Here is a 22121-nt window from a genome sequence, read left to right on the forward strand (position 1 = left end):
GTTGCTGCACAGCTATTTTCAGGTCTTTCCAGAGATGTTCGATCGGGTTCAAGTCCGGGCTCTGGCTGGGCCACTCAAGGACATTCAGAGACTTGTCCCGAAGCCACTGCTGCGTCCCGAAGCCACTCCTGCGTTGTCTTGGCTGTGTGCTTGTTGTCCTGTTGGAAGGTGAACCTTTGCCCCAGTCTGAGGTCCTGAGCGCTCTGGAGCAGGTTTTCATCAAGGATCTCTCTGTACTTTACTTCATTCAGCTTTGCCTCGATCCTGACTATTCTCCCAGTCCCTGCCACTGAAAAACATCCCACAGCATGATGCTGCCACCACCATGCTTCACCGTATGGTGGTGGCAGCATCACGTGGCGTCATTACGTAATGTACCTACATTATATAGGTATGCACGTCAGCTTTGACATCCGTTTTTCACATCGGCGTTAAACTAGACATCGGGCCGATACTGATGTTGGCATTTTTAGCTAATATTGGCTGATTCCGATTATATCGTGCATCCCCAACGCAAACCGTTCCATGTATTGAGTCAGTCTCTCTCTCCTCTCTAACAGAGGAATTCAAACATGACATCTCTGTTCCATTCGGTGTTCAGAGTGCTTTTTACAGAGAATGCATGCCTACAGTTTTATTTTAATTTTTTTTTACAAATGGCTCTACCTAATAGGCAAGTGGGTTGAGTTATTGTAATTGGCTAAAGGCCATGGGATGGTCTTTACTTTAAGAGTTTGTTCTGTACTTTCTTCAGTACTGTACTTAGTGTGTGTTTACCTCTCGTGTGCTATTCCCCATCTTTCATAGCGCACTGCTTAAGGGCCTCCAGTCCAAATGAAATTGGAGAGTGCATGGAACAAGGCAGCGTATGGAAAAGGTTAATGAAATTAGTACGAAATTCATGAATGTCGGTTCTGTCTCGACACTCAATCTGAGCAGGTTAATATAGTCTAGTTAGTAGGACATTATATCGCGTGTCCTCGTGTGAAAATGGCTGCAGTTGTATATCATTGAAACTTTAGAACGAGACTACTCTTTCCCTGGAGTAGACTAAATCCTAAGTCTTTATAGATATTCTGTGCTGGATAATGATTATTCAATGTTTAAAAAATATGTAGGCTTTTTATGTAGTCTAGGCTATAGGCCTAGTAAAGTGTAGTTACGGTTTGGTGCCAAGTTTGCCGACGACACAGTGGTAGGCCTGATCACCGACAATAATGAGACGGCCTATAGGGAGGAGATCAGAGACCTGGCCGTGTGGTGCCAGGACAACAACCTCTCCCTCAACGTGATCAAGACAAAGGGGATGATTGTGGACTACAGGAAAAAGAGCACCGAGCACGCTCCAATTCTCATCGACGGGGTTGTAGTGGAGCAGGTTGAGAGCTTCAAGTTCCTTGGGGTCCACATCACAAAAAACTATCATGGTCCAAACACACCAAGACAGTCGTGAAGAGGGCACGACAAAGCCTATTGCCTGTCAGGAGACTGAAAAGATTTGCCATGGATCCTCAGAAAGTTCTACAGCTGCACCATTGAGAGCACCCTGACTGGTTGCATCACTGCCTGGTATGGCAAATGCTCGGCCTCCGACCGCAGGGCACTACAGAGGGTAGTGTGTACGGCCCAGTACATCACCGGGGCCAAGCTTTCTGCCATTCAGGACCTCTATAACAGGTGGTGTCAGAAGAAGGCCCTAAAAGTTGTCAGACTCCAGCCACCCTAGTCATAGACTGTTCTCTCTGCTACCGCACTGCAAGCGGTACCGGAGCGTCAAGTCTAGGTCCCCCCCCTGCTACTCTCTGTTTATTATCTATGCATAGTCACTTTACCTCTACCTACATGTACATATTACCTCAACTCACCTGTACCCATGCACATTGACTCTGTACCGGTATCCCCTGTATATAGCCTCTCTGTTATTTTACTGCTGTTCTTGAATTATTTATAAAAAAAATGTATAATACTTATCTATTTTTTTCACTTAACACTTATTTTTCTTAACTGCATTGTTGGTTAAGGGCTTGTAAGTAAGCATTTCACTGTAAGGTCTACCTGTTGTATTCCGCGCGTGTGACAAATAACATTTGATTTGACATTTCTGCTGCTGAAAATTTAGGCCTAAGCTAATATTCTTGTAGACCATTTACTAGCACTCGAATCCAACGTGGATAGCATATGCGGGATTTGAACCCACGACCTTTGTGGGGCTGACCCCATGTTCCAACTATCTGAGCCGTATGATACTCCTTGGTTTATATGAAGGTCCAGTTCTATCTGTATGCACTTCATTTTGAACGTGAAAGGGAAGCCTAATGCCTTTCACTTGAATCTATTGCCTGACAGGTACACCCGGGAGGCGTCTCAGCCGCTTCGACAGCTCGGACGTCGGCAACACCACCACACTGTTGCTAAGCGACGACGGCGACACGCTGTTTGTGGGGGCGCGGAACGCAGTTCTCTCATTGGATGTCAGCCAGGAGGACGCCATTGTGATGAGGAGCAAGGTGCGGGGTTGACATTTTACTGTTGACATTTACACCCGTGTTATCAAGATGTTATTAACGTAGTATTATGAGCTTTATGAGACTTCATGAAGCTTTATAGACCCCATAAGCTTTAAAGTTCATACATTTACATTTTAGTCATTTAGTCGCTCTTATCCAGAGCAACTTAAAGTATGAAATGTATGCATTCACTACTGTTTCTTTTTTTCGTACTGGTCCCCCGTGGGAAACGAACCCACAACCCTGGCGTTGCAAACACCATGCTCTACCAACTGAGCCACACGGGACCACCAGATTTTGTGGGAAAATACTTAAGCCCTACAGTTCATGCAGGCTATATCGGATCAGCAGTTTTCTATTGGGAAATATTCAACACTGCCTGGAGCCTGTCTATGCTGCAGAAAATGTCCCCCTCCAGTGGCTTAGTCCAGCGGTTGTCATGTGAAACACAAACACAGCTGGTTCAACAGTCTTATCACTGACCTCTCTCCCTTCATCCTTCTCTCAGCTGGACTGGTCCCCCTCAGAGAAGGACCTGGACGAATGCTCCATGAAGGGCAAGAAAAAGGCAAGTTAACCCTGGCTCATACAATCCACCCATTTAGCGTTATTAATGCCACATGCTGCCAAGTGTTTCCCCCTAGATTTGATCTTGGCCAGGCAATTAATATCGCAAGGCTTTTCAATAGCACTTAATTTGAACTTTGGAACTTAAATAATAACTTAATACATTAGAATTAGAAATGACTAAAACAACAAAGCAAGTAGGTGGGGCGATATAAGTCTGGGCAAGCGGGTCGGTGTTAGGGAGGATAAACATGACTCACCGGAGGCACAGCTGTCGTTGCATTCCACTACTATCCACCCCACCAAGACTACTATCCTCCCCACCAAGACTACTATCCACCCCACCAAGACTACTATCCACCCCACCAAGACTACTATCTACCTCAGCAAGACTACTATCTACCTCAGCAAGACTACTATCCACCCCACCAAGACTACTATCCACCCCACCAAGACGACTATCCACCCCACCAAGACTACTATCTACCTCAGCAAGACTACTATCCACCCCACCAAGACTACTATCCACCCCACCAAGACTACTATCCACCCCACCAAGACTACTATCCACCCCACCAAGACGACTATCCACCCCACCAAGACGACTATCCACCCCACCAAGACGACTATCCACCCCACCAAGACGACTATCCACCCCACCAAGACGACTATCCACCCCACCAAGACGACTATCCACCCCACCAAGACGACTATCCACCCCACCAAGACGACTATCCACCCCACCAAGACGACTATCCACCCCACCAAGACAACGACTATCCACCCCACCAAGACGACGACTATCCACCCCACCAAGACTGTAATTTTTTTTTTGCTATTTGATTGATTGGATAACTTACACCGGCTTCCTGGCCGTTAATGTGTTTGCAATACAAAAGGAGGAAGTTGATACAAGATGGTCTTAGCCAATAGGGATTAGCAGACCTATGGACCTGTAGGTACAGGGTTCGCGTTAATGCAGAAATCTGCGTTTTTCACAGAAGATAAAACGCGTAAGAAATGTCTTGCTGCATTTTGTAAACACGGATCTAAAACGCTTCTTATTCTAGTTTCTGTTCAGCATCAGACTAACGTTGGGTTTCAGTTGCACTTCTCCACTTGGATGAGAATTCACAAACAGGCATTCTTTTAACAGACAGCACTCTGACCGATGTATAGCTACTTTTCTCTGGTACTTTGCTATGTGTATCCTACTTTCTCCGGTAAAATGCAAGATTAACTTCAAGCAAAACATTAGTAAATGTAAATGGCTACTTTCTTTTGATCAACTTTAGAAATATGATGGCCATGCATAGTTTTTCATTGTGAACGCGTTTACTTGTGTAGCTGCTAGCCGAATAGTTGCACTTCTGTTCTCATCTGATGAAGCTATTTTCTGCCGAATGTGTTGTACTGTTGTATTTACTGTGAAGAAAAAGTATAGTTGCACACCCCTGATCACTCTATTGAAGACAAACGGTTGACTTTCAAAATAAAATGCAGGTGAAATGCTTTAAAACACAGATTTTTTGGGACGGTCTGTGTTTTGAAAATGCAGATTTCTGAACTCTTAACATGACCCCTGACGTTGCGTCACAGGCAATGGGCTTAGCTACATTTGACACATCTTCCTCTGTGACAGGTCAAACAGAGCCATTCTATACACATCCATAGTATAAATCAGATGAGCAATGGCCATGCATACAAAGAAAGACCAATTCCATTATATAATATAGACTTGATCCTCTTCAAAGGTTATGCAGGAGCTTATACACGAAGGTACCTTGCACAGCTTTATGCACGAAGGTAAATATGTGTCATAATTACCAACGTGCCCCATATCCCATGATTAAGGATTGAGGAAGGAGCTATGATAAGTTATATCTTACAGAGGGATAAAGAAATGATGCGAAGCAAGCGGGTCTGAGTGTGTGTGTGGTGGGGGAGAATATGCGCAATTCTCGCAATAAGAACTTCACAATTGATCTAATTCAAGTTAAAAACATGACGTTTCGGCCGCCAATGGCCTTCATCAGAATGAACGTTGTTGGGTCAGAAACAAGGAACTGCCATGGCTTATTGTAATGTAGGTCTTCCATGAAGTAAGCCTCCACATGTGGCTCCATTAAACTAAGTAATAGGATTAGGGTTACCAGGGCTAACGGTGCTCCCTCCCCCTTACCCGCTATCTTTAGGCAGACTGAGCTTTGTTGCAGGGTCACCCAGTTCTGGATGTTCATTGTGTTTTGGAGGTTTATTTATTTGGCTTGGCTATCACCTATCAAAGTTTGGCCAAAGTTTAAATTCTACAATTCCTAGAACAAGAGTATTGTGTAGACTGGCGTGACAGGCAGTAGCACACAGTGTGCCTTAAGGACCAGGATTAGGAAACCGTTTTACAACATTAACCTGTCTTGGTTTTCTCCATCTCTCCCTGCACTCACATTTCTAGGAACTGTACCTAGTTATTTGCACTGTTTAAAAAAAAAAAAAAAAAGTTATCCGTCTCCATCTTGTCCCTTCTTTCGGTCCCCCCCCTTCAGACGGACTGTCCCAACTTCATCCGGGTGCTGCAGTTCCTCAACTCCACGCACATGTACGCCTGTGGAACCTTCACCTTCAGCCCACGCTGCACCTACATCGTAAGATACTCTTCTTTTCTCCTTCTCCATGTTTCTTTTACTCTAATCTTTTACTGGGGTGACATACATTAGTACAGTATATTGTAACCCACACCTACATAGATTATCTTCTTAAAATACTTTTCTCATACTCATATTCAAATAAAAACAAGCTTTATCGTCACCGAATGTATGATTCAGTGTTATCCAAGCAGTGTACTCAAGGGCAAGTAGTGAGGAGAACAAGAACTTAACAGGTTTTAGTATTCATCCCGCACAATCTTGCATTTATCACTGTCTGACTTATTTTATTGGTTGTTTTTAATCCCTATTTGTTCTCTCCTTTCGTCACTGCCTTCCTCACTCTCTTTCTATTCATTTTTTTTGTTCCATCTATCACTTCCTCTCGCCCACCCACTGAGTATCTTCTCCAACTCTCTTCAGAGGGTAATGGTGCTTGGTCATGGGCTGTACAGTAAACCCATATTAGATATTAAATGGCAACGACATTAGTGCCAAGCACATCACGGCTGTAGGTCATTTTTTTGCTCAGAAACGTGCGTGCCGGTGCTTCACACGAGGTTGATTAATTTCTTAATCCAGTTATATATGTGCAGTACTGAGCTCAACAACCAGCCCCAGCAATGTTTTCGTACTCTGCTGGCTCGCCCCCTGAGTGTGATGCCCAGGGGCTGAGACTGTGTGTGTGTGTGTGTGCATTTCTGTGTGATGAACGATATCATGCACGTCATGGTATACTGGTGTCTATGTTTAAGAGACTGGATCCTCGCGTGACCACCAGTCCAGCTTGTTAACTCGGGTCATGTTGATGCTGGCAGCTTTGCTCTACTACACTCACATAGCCAACGCTAGCCAGGCTACTCAGACAGGACATCCCTCACATATAATGATTCCCAAGACTGGGCTACACTTGTATCTATCTCCATCTATGGTATAGATAAAGACAATTCGGTTGCTCCTTTATATACTTAGCTAGAATTAAGCGTCCTTTAGCGTCAAAGAAGCATGTGTTTCTTTAGTAGTCATTTTTACATTTCAGCCAGGTTGTACAGGAGAGGTTACGATCTCTAGTAGCCTAACACTTGTAGGTTTTTAGCAGCTACACTGGCAGCTCAAGCCACTTAATCAAGTATTTACCCTCATGAGCCGATGTTCAATTAGCAGAAAATAGACTCCAAGCCTACTGTCACGCTTCAAAAGGACGCGTCGCTCATACGGCCATTGTAGCATGATTAATTGACTATGGGGAGGGTATTACTCGTGGCATATGCTCAGCAGAAAATGAAGTGTCCAGTGTAGCAGGTCTGTAACTCTTATGGTCTTAGATGAAACTGCACTAAACATGGATTAAAGTAGGCTTCCTCATGAGTCATGACCTGTGGTGTGACCCTGCTCTGCTCTTTTCCTTACAGAACTCTGAGACGTTCTCCCTGGTGACGAGCCCCAGTGGAAAGCCAGAGGAGGGCAGAGGTCGCTGCCCCTACGACCCCTACCAACGTAACTCGGCCATCACAGTCGGTAAGAGATGACTCACGGGAAGTGGAGGGGGTAGCCAAGTGAACAAGGAATTATAATTGGCAAAGGGCAATTTGGTCCCGTGTGGCTCAGTTGGTAGAGCATGGTGTTTGCAACGCCAGGGTTGTGGGTTCGATTCCCACGGGGGACCAGTACGGGGGGGAAATGTATGCATTCACTACTGTAAGTCGCTCTGGATAAGAGCGTCTGCGAAATGACTAAAATGTAAATGTAAAATGGGCAATGATGACGACATAGCCTTACACATTCTCCAGGAAGTGTTCCATTGTGGTCGGAGCTCCAGTCAATGTAATCACTCAACCCAATGGCTTTCAATGCACTGAACGGAACCAACGATATCATGGTATACTGGTGTCTACTCCTGAGATCTGAAAGGGTTTGACAGGTCTGAGTTATATGGCAAAAAAAATTTACCCAACCAATGAGAAGGCAACATGAAGCAATTCACATATTGCTTGAACCAATCCAATCCTTTCAGCTCTACAGGAGTGCCTAGGGGATAGGGATCCATGTGAACTGCTTGGTCTCTTCAATGTCGTCATATTTGTCCCGTCTCATTGTAGGGTTAAGAATAGTGTGCGTGAAGGTGGTGGAGATTGCCATGACAACGTGGTGCTGTTTTAATCTGTGATTGTGTGAGAGCGAGGAAGAGCAGACGCTGATAATCCTCTTGTTAATAAATCCTTGGCCTGATGTCTTTATCGTTATGTGGGCGACGTGACTCCTAGCAAACGTTACAGGAGGGTGGGCAGCAGTTTTGCATATGCATCCTGATCAGGCCTATAAATCTGCCAATGGCCATAATTAACATTTTATGTTTTCAAGATTGTGATTTCACTTACCGTTTTTAATTTTGACTGATTGTGAGAATCTGTCCCCAGCAGAATCTGTCTCCAACATTGCATACATCTTGTATCCCTCGCAATAAATATCAAGCCTTGACAGAATCTGTCGTCACCTGCTAAGGCATTGTCTTGATGTGGAAGGCCATCTCAAGTACAGTACATAATGATTACATGCACTGACTGTACAAGAACAGTTTTTCTTTCCTCTGACCATGACCTTGTTGTCATCCAAAGCCAGTACAACTCTATTATTAATAGAGGTATTGCGCTCTGGAATTTTTTCAGCTTTGGCTGATATGTCATTCTCCTGTATGTTTACTCAGATTCACATGTTTGAGTCACACAGGCTCGTACTGGATGACGCTCAGTGTGTGTGTGTGTGTTTAGATGGAGAGCTGTACACTGGGACGGTAGCGGACTACATGGGAAACCGACCGGTCATCTCCCGCCACCTCAGCGAGGGCGGCCATGTTGATCTGAAGCTGGACGACACGTTGGGCTGGCTGGAGGGTACGTGTCTGTAACAAACTACTCATGATGTATTACACACATCCCCAAGGCTCTTACATATATTGGATATTTAGCAATACGTGACAGAGGGAGAAATACCTACAAGTAACTTTTTCCACATAAATCACAACTAAAAAGAAATGTACATTTTGACTTCTGTATTCAAACTGGTATTTTAAAGCACTCTGTTTTTTTTTAAGGAAATCGTTCAATGATAAGTGGTTTGGTGTTGGTTAAGCCTCCTAAACAATACGTCTGGAATACTTTCCAATGATTCCTTCGTTAATTAATTTGCCTAACCAGCTTTCAGTAACGCACTTATCTCTCAATTAGTCTAGCCAATTGTTCAATCTTTTTCTCCAGATCCCACTTTCATCAGCTCCAACTTTGTCCCCAGCGAAGAGAAGATCTATTTCTTCTTCAGCGAGGTGGGCCGGGAGTACGACTTCATTGACAAGTTCACTGTATCTCGCATCGCCCAAGTCTGCACGGTAAGACCCTAAGAGATGTATTATTGTGTGTTTGTAAATCATTGATTGTGTGGTTGTATGCCTGCTTGTGTGCCGAATGCGTGTTAATGGTAATCCATTCAACCATTTCCTGTCTGTCCCAGAGTGACGTTGGGGGCCAGCGTACCCTGCAGCGACGCTGGACCACCTTCGCCAAAGCCCAGCTCCTGTGTCAGTCTGACAACGAGCTGCCCTACAACGTCATCCAGGACATCGTCACCCTCCCGCCACCTGAGGGCGCCCCAGTGGACGACACCCTCTTCTTCGGCATCTTCAGCTCTCAGTGGTCAGTAGTTTACACATTCTATATGCTATGAATGGGATGAAGTCATCTGTTGACAGTCTCCCGTAGGAATGGCAACTGTTTCTTGTTAGCAGGTCTTAATGATATGTACAGGTCTCAGTCACATTTTAACATTTTAGTCATTTAGCAGACGCTCTTATCCAGAGCGACTTACAGTAGTGAATGCAGACATTTCATACATTTCATACATTTCAGACATTTTTTGTATTTTGTTATTTTTTGTTTTTTGTTGTTTTTTTTGTACTGGCCCCCCGTGGGAATCGAACCCACAACCCTGGCGTTGCACACACCGTGCTGGCGTTGCAAATACCATGCTCTACCAACTGAGCCACAGGGAAGGCCAGACAGATCTCAACCCAATTGAACACTTATGGGAACCAGTAGTGGTGCGTGGGTAAAATCACTGGTGAAGCCAGAAAAAAAAAAAAAAAGACAGATTACAACCTATGTATTGTGATAATTGCGTTGTTTCCTCTATAACCTGTTAGTTCATATACCTTAAGTAAATTCAACCACATCTTCGTTTCATCACAAAACCGGAGAGCAACCTCTGTCTGGTGAAGTCCACATAGCATATTGTATATAACAAACAGTTACAAGACCTACAGCATGGTCAAGCAAGTTAATGTTTCTGACATCTTCAGACTACTAAACAACTATTGATTTAGAACAACAGAGAGTTACTGCAAGTCGCAAAGAAAACAGGAGCTGCCTCCACTATTCCAGCACCATTTCAACTTCAACATTTTAACATCATCAAATCACCTCTGTTTAGTCTAATACAGTGACAACTAAAAGATACCAAAAACAATTTAGTCCAATCAACAAAAGCTAAATATGATGTGGCTGTCCATGGTTCAGATGTCTTTCTCTGTGGGTGGGTATTGAACTGCCATCTTCTCAGGCCAGGGGTACAATGTATTAATTAATGGTTGGATCAGAATCACTATTATAATCATTGGCCAGTACAGAGAATTAAGTTAAACCAGAAGTCCAAATCCATGGCGATTTAGGATAAGGACAATTTTAGCTAGCTAGATAACCCCTGGAGAACAACAACACAATGAGATGCAACAATTCAAGTTGTTTTTGTCAATGAGGTATGCTCTCAATGCGATTTGATAGGAGTGACGCCAAATCCAAACTGGACCCCCCCCGCCTTTTTTATAAAAAAAAAAAATAAGATATATTCAGCCTCTTGCAAATTATGAAACGTAGAGAGACGAAATACATTTATTTTATGTTTTTTTTCTTAATACTTTTTTGGGGGAAGCATGGCTTCACTTGGCATTCATGAATGCACGCCACTGATGGGAACATTTCCTGGAGCGGCACCTGGGATAGCATTTTCCTCCACCGTAAAAAAAACCCCACCAAATGATGGAATTTCTTGTGGAAGAATGGTGTTGCATCCCTCCAATAGAGTTCCAGAAACTTGTTGCATCTATGCCAATGTGGATTAAAGCTGTTCTGCCTCGTGGTTGCCCAACGCCCTATTAAGACACTTACGTTGGTGTTTCCTTTATTTTGGCAGTTACCTGTACCTTGCTAGTTCAGTATTAAACTCCAAATTTTATTTGAATCCCTGAAAAACATTTGTCAATTAAGTGTGTCGAGGGTTTTGAAACAAGGACTGCATTTCAGAATTTAGGTGCTACCAGATTGTTGCATGGTTGTGACCGCAAGTGTCTTTGATGTTTGTGCACTACTAGGTCGGTGAACTCGGGGCAGTCGGCAGTGTGTGCGTTCCGCCTGGGCGACATCAAAGCGGTTTTCGCAGGCAACTACAAGGTCCTGAATCGGGACACGCTTCGGTGGAGCATGCGGGTTCAGGAGAAGGTCGCCAACCCGGGAGAGGTAAGCGGTGTCCCCGTCTCGAATGACCGAGATCCCCAGAGGGTTAGCAGAAATAAGTTGGCTTGTTAGCTAATTTTGACTTCTTCTAAGAAGTTGGATAAAAGGAAAATATACATAAGTTAAAACAACTTCTCTAGACAAAACAATGCTGGGAGAATGCCTTGTTTATCCTTGCCTAGGTAAATGTTAGTTAAGTTTCTGATTTGTCTTGGATTCCTTGACATATTGTGTTGTCTCCCTATGTTGTATTGGATTGAGGATTAAATCAGCCATGCCTTACATCAGTGGTATTCAAATGTAAAACATTTATCAGAGTACAGATTATTGTATGGGAGTGCATTTCAGGAGGGTGTTCAAGTTTTTACAAATTTAGCTGCTACCAGATTGTAGTTATCTTAACTTTTTTTGAGATAGATAATTTGAAAGATACAATTTTATTGAGTAAATGTATTTATTGGTTTCTTTTCATTTTGATGAAGAGATGAAGATGCAATTGATTGAAGGTTATTTGTTGTTGTAAAAATCTAAATTTACAGATTTTAAAGTTGTCATTAGATCTGGGATGGGGGGGGGGAAATTGAGTCCCCAGAAATCCTGGTGGAAAAAATGGGGTCCCTGTTGAAAAAGTTTGAAAACCACTGCCTTAGATCATAAGCATGGCCTTGTTTGATGTTCAGTAAGAATAGACTTCCACACATTGGAATAATAAATGTGATATTGGAGTTTTAAGACTTTGGAGTCTTCTTTATTCAAAGTTTTTCCTTTTCTTCAAACTCCTTAACATAATTGTTGTGGATGAATCCCACACCAGCCAATTGGCACACAGCTGGATGTTTCTCAATAGCTGTGCCTGGCTCAATCCCATTTGTCTCTCCCTCGTCTCAGTGTGGCCTGCACAATGCCTCAGACAACACCCTTCGCTTTGTCAAAGAAAACTTCCTCGCGGACGACAGCGTACACCCTGTGGGGCGGAGCCTGACCATGGTGTCACCTGACCAGCGCTACAGCCATGTGGTCACCCAGAGAGTACAGGCCGCCAATGGCAAGGACTTCACTGTTCTCTTCCTGCTCACAGGTACTGGACATGTATTTAACTCGGTGTGGCAGGCAATTGAACTGGAATCGGCCTAAATATGACTATTACTCAGTACATGTATGCATGTGCACACCATTACCCCGTTAGTCATTTCTTTCAAACGCTTGCTTTCAGAATCGGGCTACCTCCACAAAGCAGTGCTGCTGGACAAGGGTGCACACATCATTGAGGAGATCCAGGTCTTCGAGCAGCCTCAGCCCATGAAGAACCTCCTGCTTTCCATATCAAAGGTACCGTTCTAGTCATTAGGTATTCTCCATCTCTAGTTGAGTACTCATTCCACTTTACCCTCGCCTCGCTGTCACATAAAATTTTAATTCAGAACCTGCTGGCACTTAACTTTAGTGCTTCAACCGTGCATGATGCAAACTGTGAATCCCCCTGTCGCCAAAGCTCTCAGATGTTTCCTTTAGATTAACTGCCCCTGTCATCTCTTCCCTCAACCTTCCCCACAACCAGACATCTGGTCACCTCATGCGTGACGGCCTTGTCAGTTCCTTTTACAGTGAGGCAAGCACTTGCTCGCCCCTGAGGAACAGATCACATTAAAGTATAACACAGTGAACCACGCGACAGTGGAGCGAGTTTCACGCTAGTTCTTTGCGTGATGCATATGGTGGGGCAGGCAGGCCCTGGTGAGGGGTCAGTGTGTGTAGGCGCTGGGTTCATCTGCTCTCTAACCTCACCAGCATGCCCAGAGGTCTCGACCAATCACGTCACATCTGCTGGTGACTGACAGATGGACATGGCCTGTGGAGTCCGTGTCACTTGCTGGCTTCATGCCGTCTGTGAAGTGCGAGGTGGTTGGTTAGCACGGAATAGACACAAAGTCAATTGCACATGCAGAAACTCTGTGAAACATTTGTATTACCACTGCATATAATATTTCTAAGTTTATCCAACAGCCTTCACACATAATGAAATACCGATGACGAATACAAATTGTTGCATTTTTGGGACCGTTGAACTATTAAGTGTACACTGAACACCATAGTGTAGGCTAAAGTAACAGAAGTTGGTAAGGTTTTGCAGGACTATGTGTCCGAGGCAGCATGACAGTAGAGAAGGCCATGGTTTTAGCCCTGATAAGCCCTCTCTCTCGGATCTGCTGCACGAGAGCGAGCGAGCGAAATAAGCTGGCAAGCTGTCTGTATGGGGTGTGTATTTCACAACGCAGCTTTCCAGTGTGACAAATGCATTCAAGGTGTGCACGGTTCAGTTTAGTTCTGGTTCAGTATGGCTGGCCGTAGAACTCAAGTTATTTAGGACGTTATGTCAAGTAAGGGTCACACCATGTCGCAGAGAATCTTTGTTCTCTGACTGAACTAAAATATGGTCATTTAGCAGAGACTTTTATCCAAAGCAACTATCAGTTGAAGGGGTTATATTCAGTACGTGACCCATACCCACAACCCCAGTGTTGAGAGCGCCTTGGTTTAACCAAGATGGTCAAGATTAGTTTCAATTCATTATTCTCGTAATTACGACCCAATCATCAGTTTGTGCCATTGGTCATTAAGTGTATGCTAATGCTAACATGGTTCTGTACTTATCTCCCATGTACACTAACTTTAGCGAATTAGCACTAACGCTATCCTTCACCCCCACAGGGTGTGGTGTTTGTGGGCTCATCAGAAGGCGTGGTGAGGGTCCCGGCCTCCAACTGCTCCTACTACTGGAGCTGTGCCGAGTGTGTGCTGTCCCGAGATCCTTTCTGTGGCTGGGACCCCTCCGTCAAAGTCTGTACCCACGCCAACAGCATCCAGGACAACGCGTGAGTGTCACACCCCATCATGTTACATTACAGCCACTCCACCCAGCAGGCACAACACCAATAGAATGGATTTGTAGAATGTACCATGGCAAGTATAATATGATACTTGCATAGAGCTGGGTGTTAAAAATTTATTTTGGAACAAGGCCGTTGCATTTGATTTTGTGGAATTCATTTATTTCCTTCAGGGCTGTATTCCCTGCACAGATGAGACTATTCCTCAACTAAAAAGCACTTTAAATGGATAATATCCATTGAACATGCTTCTTAGTATAGGAGTAGGCTTAATGTGTCCCTTAAACTGGCACATAATATTTAATAATAAACAGAATAACATTTAATGGGTATATATTTAGGGTGTAGGTAGAGTAGATACTTTTATTGGGTCCTTATTTTATTTTTTACATTATAGAGCCCTTTGCACTCTCCGAGAAGTTTAGTTGGTGCTTAAAACCTGTGAATTCAGAAAAGCAAAAAAGTGTGATGGGTCCGCACTCAGAAAGATGACGCATAAAGCTTACTTAATTTTTTTATATATAAAAAAATAATAATATTCACTGCATCAGGGATAGTGTACACAGACGTTTCGGCTTTGCAGCCTTCTTCAGTTTGTAGGTACAAATCTTTTTAATACAAATTTTTTTGTATGGCCTAACGAGTGGCTCAGCGGTTTAAGGCACTGCATCGCAGTGTTGCGGTGTCACTACAGCCTGGGGTTCGATCCCGGAGGGTGCAAGACTCGACCTTCACCTCCCCCGAGACCGTTGGGGAGTTGCAGCGATGAGACAAGATCGTAATCCCAATCTAAAAAATAAACAAATAATTGGTACCTACACAGTGAAGAAGGCTGCAATGCCAAAACGTTTGTGTACGCTACGCTATCCCTGATACAGTGAATAATGTATATATATTTTTTAAAGTACGTTTTATGCATCCTTATAGCGTTAACCAGAATGTAAACAGGAACTTTGCATGGACTGACACACAGAATAAATCACACAAACTCACACGTAAACAAATATACCCACACACAAACTGACAGTGGTTTATCTCGTCTTCTACAGAGGCCAGGATGTGGAAGGAGGGAATGTGCAGGAGGCGTGTGCTTCGCCCATGCCCAAATTCAGATTTGGACTGAACAAAGGAAAAGCAGGTGAGAATCACACATCTTCATACTTATCCTTATCCCGTCAGACTAGTATAGTATAGCTAGATAGTATAGTATTCATAGGTTGCACCAACATGGTGGTGCCCTAAAGTGGTGTTAAGCCCAGCCATTCTGGATGGAGGCTAACTACTATTTTGTCTAAATTACACTTTAGTGCCTGAAAATATGATGACATTTGCCAGCGTTATCATGTCGTCAAATGTACTTTAGTCAGATGGCAATGTTGTCATTAGCTAGCAAAGTTTGTCAAAAATAGCTAACAATGCTAACATTAGCTAGCTAAAATCCGGTGGCCTCGATCCCCTCGATCTTAGCTAGCTAACTAGTGTTATACTGCATCTAAAGTCAATCTGGTGAGAACAAAATGATGACAAAAGGTTTTCCTACTAATTATTTGCCTCCTTATGAATGTCATAGTATTTCGAAGCCACCGTAATGCTCTTTTGATGAAATCTTAATCCGCGCTCATTGAGGATGCATTGAGTAGAATGCTCAGTCGGGCATCAATCCAGAACGAACATTCAGAACAATATTGTGACGAAACATGCAGTGTGTGTGTGCTCAAGCCTTTGCTTGTGGGCTAGCCGCTAGCTTAGCCGCCAACTGCATAACTAGCATCCGGCTCAGTCGAAGCTTGGGCCTCAGTCAGTGACTCCTGATTTCTGTTAGACTCCTTTCCTGTAGGTGAGCTGGTGTCTGTGTCCCTGAATGAGGTGGTGCGACTGCAGTGCCCAGAGGCCTCGAGCCTGGCCCACCGCCACTGGGAGCGACCCAACAGCCGCCTCTCCCCAGACCTCTACCTGCAGCTGGAGGATGGAAGCCTGCACTTCCTGGCCACGCCCGCCACCCTGGGCCACTACCTGTGTCTCTCCACAGAGAACGGCTTCCAGCAGAACCTGGCCATCTACCAGGTAAAGCAGAAGAGCAGCCCCACCCCTCAGGCCGCTGCCCCTGGCATGATGACCACACGCCCCCAGAGCCCAGCCCTCCCCCCAACCACCCAGGCCGGTTCAGGAGGATGGCTCACTCCACACTTGACTGGGCCCAAGCAGACCGAGCCGGAGCCCACCGCGCCAGCAAGGGAGACTCCGGTCACCACGAGGCGGACCAGCAGGAACTTTACTTTCTGGGTGGCGCAGTCGGGGGAGACTGAGACTGAGGCGGAGTGGCAGGGAGGGGAGAAGCTGCTGCTGGGGCAAACCTACCTGAAGGAGCTGGTGGTGGTGTCTGTACTGCTAGCGTGCTGCGTTAGTATTCTGCTAACTATGGCGCTGTATAGCGTGAGGCAGCGCTGCCGCAGCAGGACGGCGCCCCAGGCCAACGCCCCAGGGAGGGACTCGGAGAGGGGCGGCCCTCAGGAGCGGGAGGCCCTTCGGGGCGGTCAGTCGCCATGCAGCAATGGCATGCGGAATGGGCAGATGGCACACAACGGCCAAGCCAGCGGGGTCGTGTGCAACGGCACGCCGAGGGGCTCCAATGGGCATCTTCCCAACACCCCTATCTGAGCACAGTCAACCGCATCTCACCCTAACTATTGACATACCATATCCACTCTACCTGAGAACAATGTAGCCTTTACATGGTCACTCTTGAGCCATGGGGTTTTACATGAACACGGCTAACTGCAGCACTGTGTGTGGACTGTCATGACAGCGAGTAAGACTGATGTGGTAACTCAACTAAATGGAAACCGTTTTCTGATACGATACCAGCCTTTGTGAATCAAAGGGCAGACTGATTAACATGACTCACTGCTCTTATACAATACAGTGTATTATATTGTGCTGTAAATACTTTGGAGACGAGGTTCCATTTGACTAGACTGTGTTTATTTGTGTATTTAATGAAAGAGCCAAGAAAGCCGATTTATCGAATGTACATGAAGGACTGCATCACTACACTGCCACAACAACTGCCACTGCCGCTACACTGCCACAAAAAAAAGAAAAGAAATGGCTCCTAAACAGGTTTCCTACCACTAACTATTAACTAACGTGTCCACTCAAATCACAGGCAGTGGATGCATATTGCGAGGAACACAAAAAACAGCCTTTTTTGTTCTAACAGTAATTTTGTAGCATCAGGTCTACATTGCTAAACCACTTCCTTTGTATGCAGCGCCATTGCGAAAGTTAACGGAGCACGTTGTATGGTACAATGTTCTATTGTTATTTATTTTGCTGGTTTATTTTTGTCGTTCTGTTGATTGTGCTGCCAATTTACTTTTCTTTTTTGTCTTTCACCCAAAACGCACATTTTTTTTTAAAATCCTGCGGTCTGTGACGCCATGAGAACATGATGTTGATTTGACACTGTAGGGCTTATCTCTGCCAGAACAAACAAGATTATGCTGGTGTTTAGAGACCCTTTTAGTTTTTATAATTTATGTTGTCAGCATATTAACTGGACTGAAATCCTCAAATCACTTCGAAAACTGTGATATTGCCAAAATTGCATTTTGAATGAAAACACTTTTCCTTTTTTTTTGCTAGACAGCTTTTCAGAAACTGAAAGCAGATTATGAGAGAGTTGGCTCTTTTTAAGCTGCTTTAGATGACGATGAGAAAGACTAATAGTTATTAAACAAATATATGGTACTCCTTGTCTTCGGTACAGATCACAAACCACTTTTCTTTTTAAAATAAGTTGTTTTGTCTTTATTTTTATACAATCGTATCTTACTGTTTCAATGTTGCAAATAAACTGTTCAATTTGTGCAAAAATAATATCTGTAATTTGTGTTGAATTAAGGCCTACTGCAGAAAATCACAATTTACAGCATTTTAAAGCTTCACAGTAATATGTTATTAATGTAAGCTTAGTTGAGTAGGATTTAACAGAGAAAATGGCTCCAGGCTAATCTCCATATAAATTGGCCATTGTGCTGTGTTGTGAAACAGTTTTTCACAAAGATGTGATTCTCTGTCCCATAAACCTTCATAGTCAAAAGACCAACAATTGGGCAAAAGATCAGAATCTGGCTGCCTGTGTAAACGCAGCCATAGTACCATATGCCACACAGAAGGGCTTGTTTGAGAAATACATGTTGATGGCTTGCTACAATGAACTGATAAGATGACTGGACTCAACATGATCAGATTGATTTTCATCAGTGTCTTGATGTAATATACTGAACTTCAAGTCAAATTATTATTAGTCACATGCGCCGATTACAACAGGTGTAGAACTTAGCGTGAAATGCTTACTTACGAGCCCCTAACCAACAATGCAGTTTAAAAAAAATATGGATAAGAGATAAAAGTAACAAGAAATTAAAGGGCGGCAGTGAAATGACAATAGCGAGACTATATATCGGGGGTACCGATACAGAGTCAATGTGCGGGGCCACCGGTTATTTGAGGTAGTATGTACATGTAGGTAGAGTTATTAAAGAGGGGGGTCACTGCAAATAGTCTCGGTAGTCATTTGACTTGATGTTCAGGAGTCTTATGGCTTGGGGGTAGAAGCTATTTAGAAGCCTCTTGGACCTAGACTTGATGCTCCGGTACCGCTTGCCGTGCGGTAGCAGAGAGAACAGTCTATGACTAGGGTGGCTGGAGTCTTTGACAATGTTTAGGGCTTTCCTCTGACACCGCCTGGTATCGAGGTCCTGGATGGTAGGAAGCTTGCCCCAGTGATGTACTGGGCCGTACACACTACTCTCTGTAGTGCCTTGCGGTCGGAGGCCGAACGTTTACCATACCAGGCAGTGATGCAACCAGTCAGGATGCTCTCAATGGTGCAGCTGTAGAACCTTTTGAGGATCTGAGGACCCATGCCAAATATTTTCAGGCTCCTGAGGGGGAATAGGTTTTGTCATCCCCTCTTCACGACTGTCTTAGTGTGTTTGGACCATGATAGTTTGTTGGTGATGTGGACGTCAAGGAACTTGACGCTCTCAACCTGCTCCACTACAGCCCCGTCGATGAGAATGGGGGTGTGCTCGGTCCTCCTTTTCCTGTAGTCCACAATCATCTCCTTTGTCTTGATCATGTTGAGGGAGAGGTTGTTGTCCTGGCACCACATGGCCAGGTCTCTGATCTCCCTATAGGTTGTCTTGTCGGCGATCACTGTTGTCATCGGCAAATTGAATGATGGTATTTGAGTCGTGCCTGTCTGTGCAGTCATGAGTGAACGGCGTACAGGAGGACAGGAACTTACTCCGTATCCTGTAGATAGGTAATTTATGACATTTTTGAATGTCACTTTAAAAATTCTCCCATTTGTCCACTGGGTGGCAACCACTTCACAGAAACAGCCACACAACTGATACAAGGTTAGCCAAAGATTTCTTTGTAACTAACCCAAGATAGACCATATTTCTGTTAGGGAACTCCTACTCTGAAGTGCGCGTGTGCAATAACTCAATGCGCCCTTGCACTCCTAAACAATGCGGTTTTGTTGAACTTTGGCAAAGGGTAATGTCTACAAAACGCAGTCCACTCTGTTTGTTACAGATTCTAGTTTTGCAAACAGAAAACTGTATGGCGATCAAATGTTTCATCGATGAGAAAATGAATCAGAATGTTGGCCAAAGTCCATCTCGCTCCGTCTTCTCCCACTGCTGGCCGGTGGGCTTCCTCTCATCACCATATTTGGTAGTGAGTAGAAACGCCAACCGGATGCTCCGGCAATGATTTTGCCCAATTTGTCACAAATGCGTTGACGAGGGAAAAAGTTTGTTGATGTCAGGCTTGATTGAACAATATGCAGTAAATGTGCGAGATTGGTTGCAGTTGCGAGCCGTATTTTTGTAGCACGTGATTGGTCGGTTTTAGTGGAAACGCAAACCGGATGCTTCACATTTATACATCCGGTGGAATATCTCTCTCATTGTTCTTTCTGTGGTTTAGCATTAGTCTTGGAATCTTGCCAATTATCACCAAGTTATTCAAACTAGATTTACAGTAGTAGGTAACATCCGGTAATCTGCAGCACTGACGTGATGCTTTAAACATTGTAATAATAATACTTAAAAAGAAGAGTACAGACACCAACAATTGATCGACTAAGGATGCCAGGTAATAAACTCACTCTCACTAACACACACACACACACACACACACACACACACACACACACACACACACAAACAAGACATCCTTCACTCTATTTGGCTGTATTTTCTCAGGGACATGAGGCCGAGGTGTGCCATCAATCTATTTCCCACATCTTAAATACCTGAAAATGGATTCTGTAGATTTACAGAGGAGACACAATTCACTGTGACCAAGTATTTTCAAATGTTAATGATCATTTCTGTTTATCTGCAGCAAAGCATCAGCCCACCCAAGGCCACTACGCAAGATTACTTAAGTCTAACCTGCTTTGAGGCTGTAACAAGCATATCCGCTGCTAGGCTCAAGTTTGTGGAGGGTGTCATCCGGATTGTGAATGGAAAAATTGACGAGATGTTGACAGAAGAAATCTAAGGGTAACCATTAAGTCTGGATTCTGTGAGGGCAAACCAAGTCCAAAAGAGTTTGAAGTACTGACCTGAAGGAGTATTCAGATTGTTAGCAACTTGACAGGGACTGTCCTTCAGAAAATGCTTGACATATTTCTGGAGAAATGTGGAGAAGAGTGTGAAAACCTTAAATATTACAAGGCAAGGGTACAACATGGACAATTTCAGTTTCCTTTGTTTGCAGAATGTGCAGTAAATCTATCTTGTTTCCTTGTGATCATTACAGTAATACCCTACATGGCCAACAGTATATGGACACCCGTTCAAATTAGTTTATTTGGCTATTTCAGCCACACCCGCTGCTGACCGGTGTATAAAATCAAGCACACAGCCATGCAATCTCCAAAGACAAACATTGGTAGTCTAATAGCCGGTACTGAGGAGCTCAGTGACTTTCAACGTGGCAACATCATAGGATGCCACCTTTCCAACAAGTCAGTTTGTGAAATTTCTGCCCTGCTAGAGCTGCCCCGGTCAACTGTAAGTGCTGTTATTGTGAAGTGGAAACACCTAGGAGCAACAATGGCTCAGCCACGAAGTGCACAAGCCTAAGATCACCATGCGCAATGCCAAGCGTTGGCTGGAGTTGTGTAAAGTTCACCGCCATTGGACTCTGGAGCAGTGGAAATGCGTTCTCTGGATGTGATGAATCACGCTTCGCCATCTGGCAGACTAACGGACGAATCTGGGTTTGGCGGATGTTAGGAGAACGCTACCTGCCCCAATGCATAATGCCAACTGTTAAGTTTGGTGGAGGAGTAATAATGGGCCCCTTAGTTCCTGTGAAGGGAAATGTTAATGCTACAGCATACAATGACATTCTAGACGATTCTGTGCTTCCAACTTTGTGGCAACAGTTTGGGGAAAGCCCTTTCCTGTTTCAGCATGACAATGCCCCCGTGCACAAATCGAGGTCCATACAGAAATGGTTTCTTGAGATTGGTGTAGAAGAACTTGACTGGCTTGCGCAGAGCACTTGACCTCAACCCCATCGAACACCTTTGGAATAAATTGGAATGCCGACTGCAAGCCAGGCCTAATCGCCCAACATCAGTGCCCGACCTCACTGATGCTCTTGTGGCTGAATGGAAAGTCTCCACAGCAATGTTCCAACATCTAGTGGGGAAAAAAACCTTCCCAGAAGATTGGAGGCTGTTATAGCAACAAAGGGGGGACCAACTCCCTATTAATGCCCAGGGTTTTGGAATTAGATATTTGACGAGCAGGTGTCCACATACTTTTGGCCATGTAGTGTACATCAAAGAACATTGAGGAAAACATAGAAAATGAATTCATTTGTATGTGAAAACAATTGTGTATTTATAAAATAACTAGTTTG

General features: G+C 44.2%; 1 protein-coding gene across 14 annotated transcripts in view; it reads left to right on the forward strand.

The window, feature by feature from the left end:
* The window catches only part of LOC106569872 (semaphorin-4A), a 51679-nt gene extending 33638 nt beyond the window's left edge, over nt 1-18041 (forward strand). For 13 of the 14 annotated variants that reach the window (XM_045694721.1, XM_014141576.2, XM_014141574.2 and 10 more), the window contains 13 exons: nt 2347-2507; nt 3016-3075; nt 5618-5716; nt 7129-7234; nt 8485-8607; nt 8971-9098; nt 9221-9402; nt 11133-11277; nt 12163-12352; nt 12488-12603; nt 13984-14147; nt 15212-15300; nt 15985-18041. In XM_045694721.1, the coding sequence (XP_045550677.1) occupies nt 2347-2507; nt 3016-3075; nt 5618-5716; nt 7129-7234; nt 8485-8607; nt 8971-9098; nt 9221-9402; nt 11133-11277; nt 12163-12352; nt 12488-12603; nt 13984-14147; nt 15212-15300; nt 15985-16820 (2399 nt within the window). In that variant the 3' untranslated portion in view covers nt 16821-18041. The remainder of the gene's footprint in view (nt 1-2346; nt 2508-3015; nt 3076-5617; nt 5717-7128; nt 7235-8484; nt 8608-8970; nt 9099-9220; nt 9403-11132; nt 11278-12162; nt 12353-12487; nt 12604-13983; nt 14148-15211; nt 15301-15984) is intronic. The other variant, XM_045694722.1, reaches the window with a different exon arrangement.
* Nucleotides 18042-22121: the final 4080 nt, after the last annotated feature.

The sequence above is a fragment of the Salmo salar genome, chromosome ssa14 (assembly GCF_905237065.1).
Source record: "Salmo salar chromosome ssa14, Ssal_v3.1, whole genome shotgun sequence".
In the NCBI taxonomy this organism is placed as follows: Eukaryota; Metazoa; Chordata; class Actinopteri; order Salmoniformes; family Salmonidae; genus Salmo; species Salmo salar.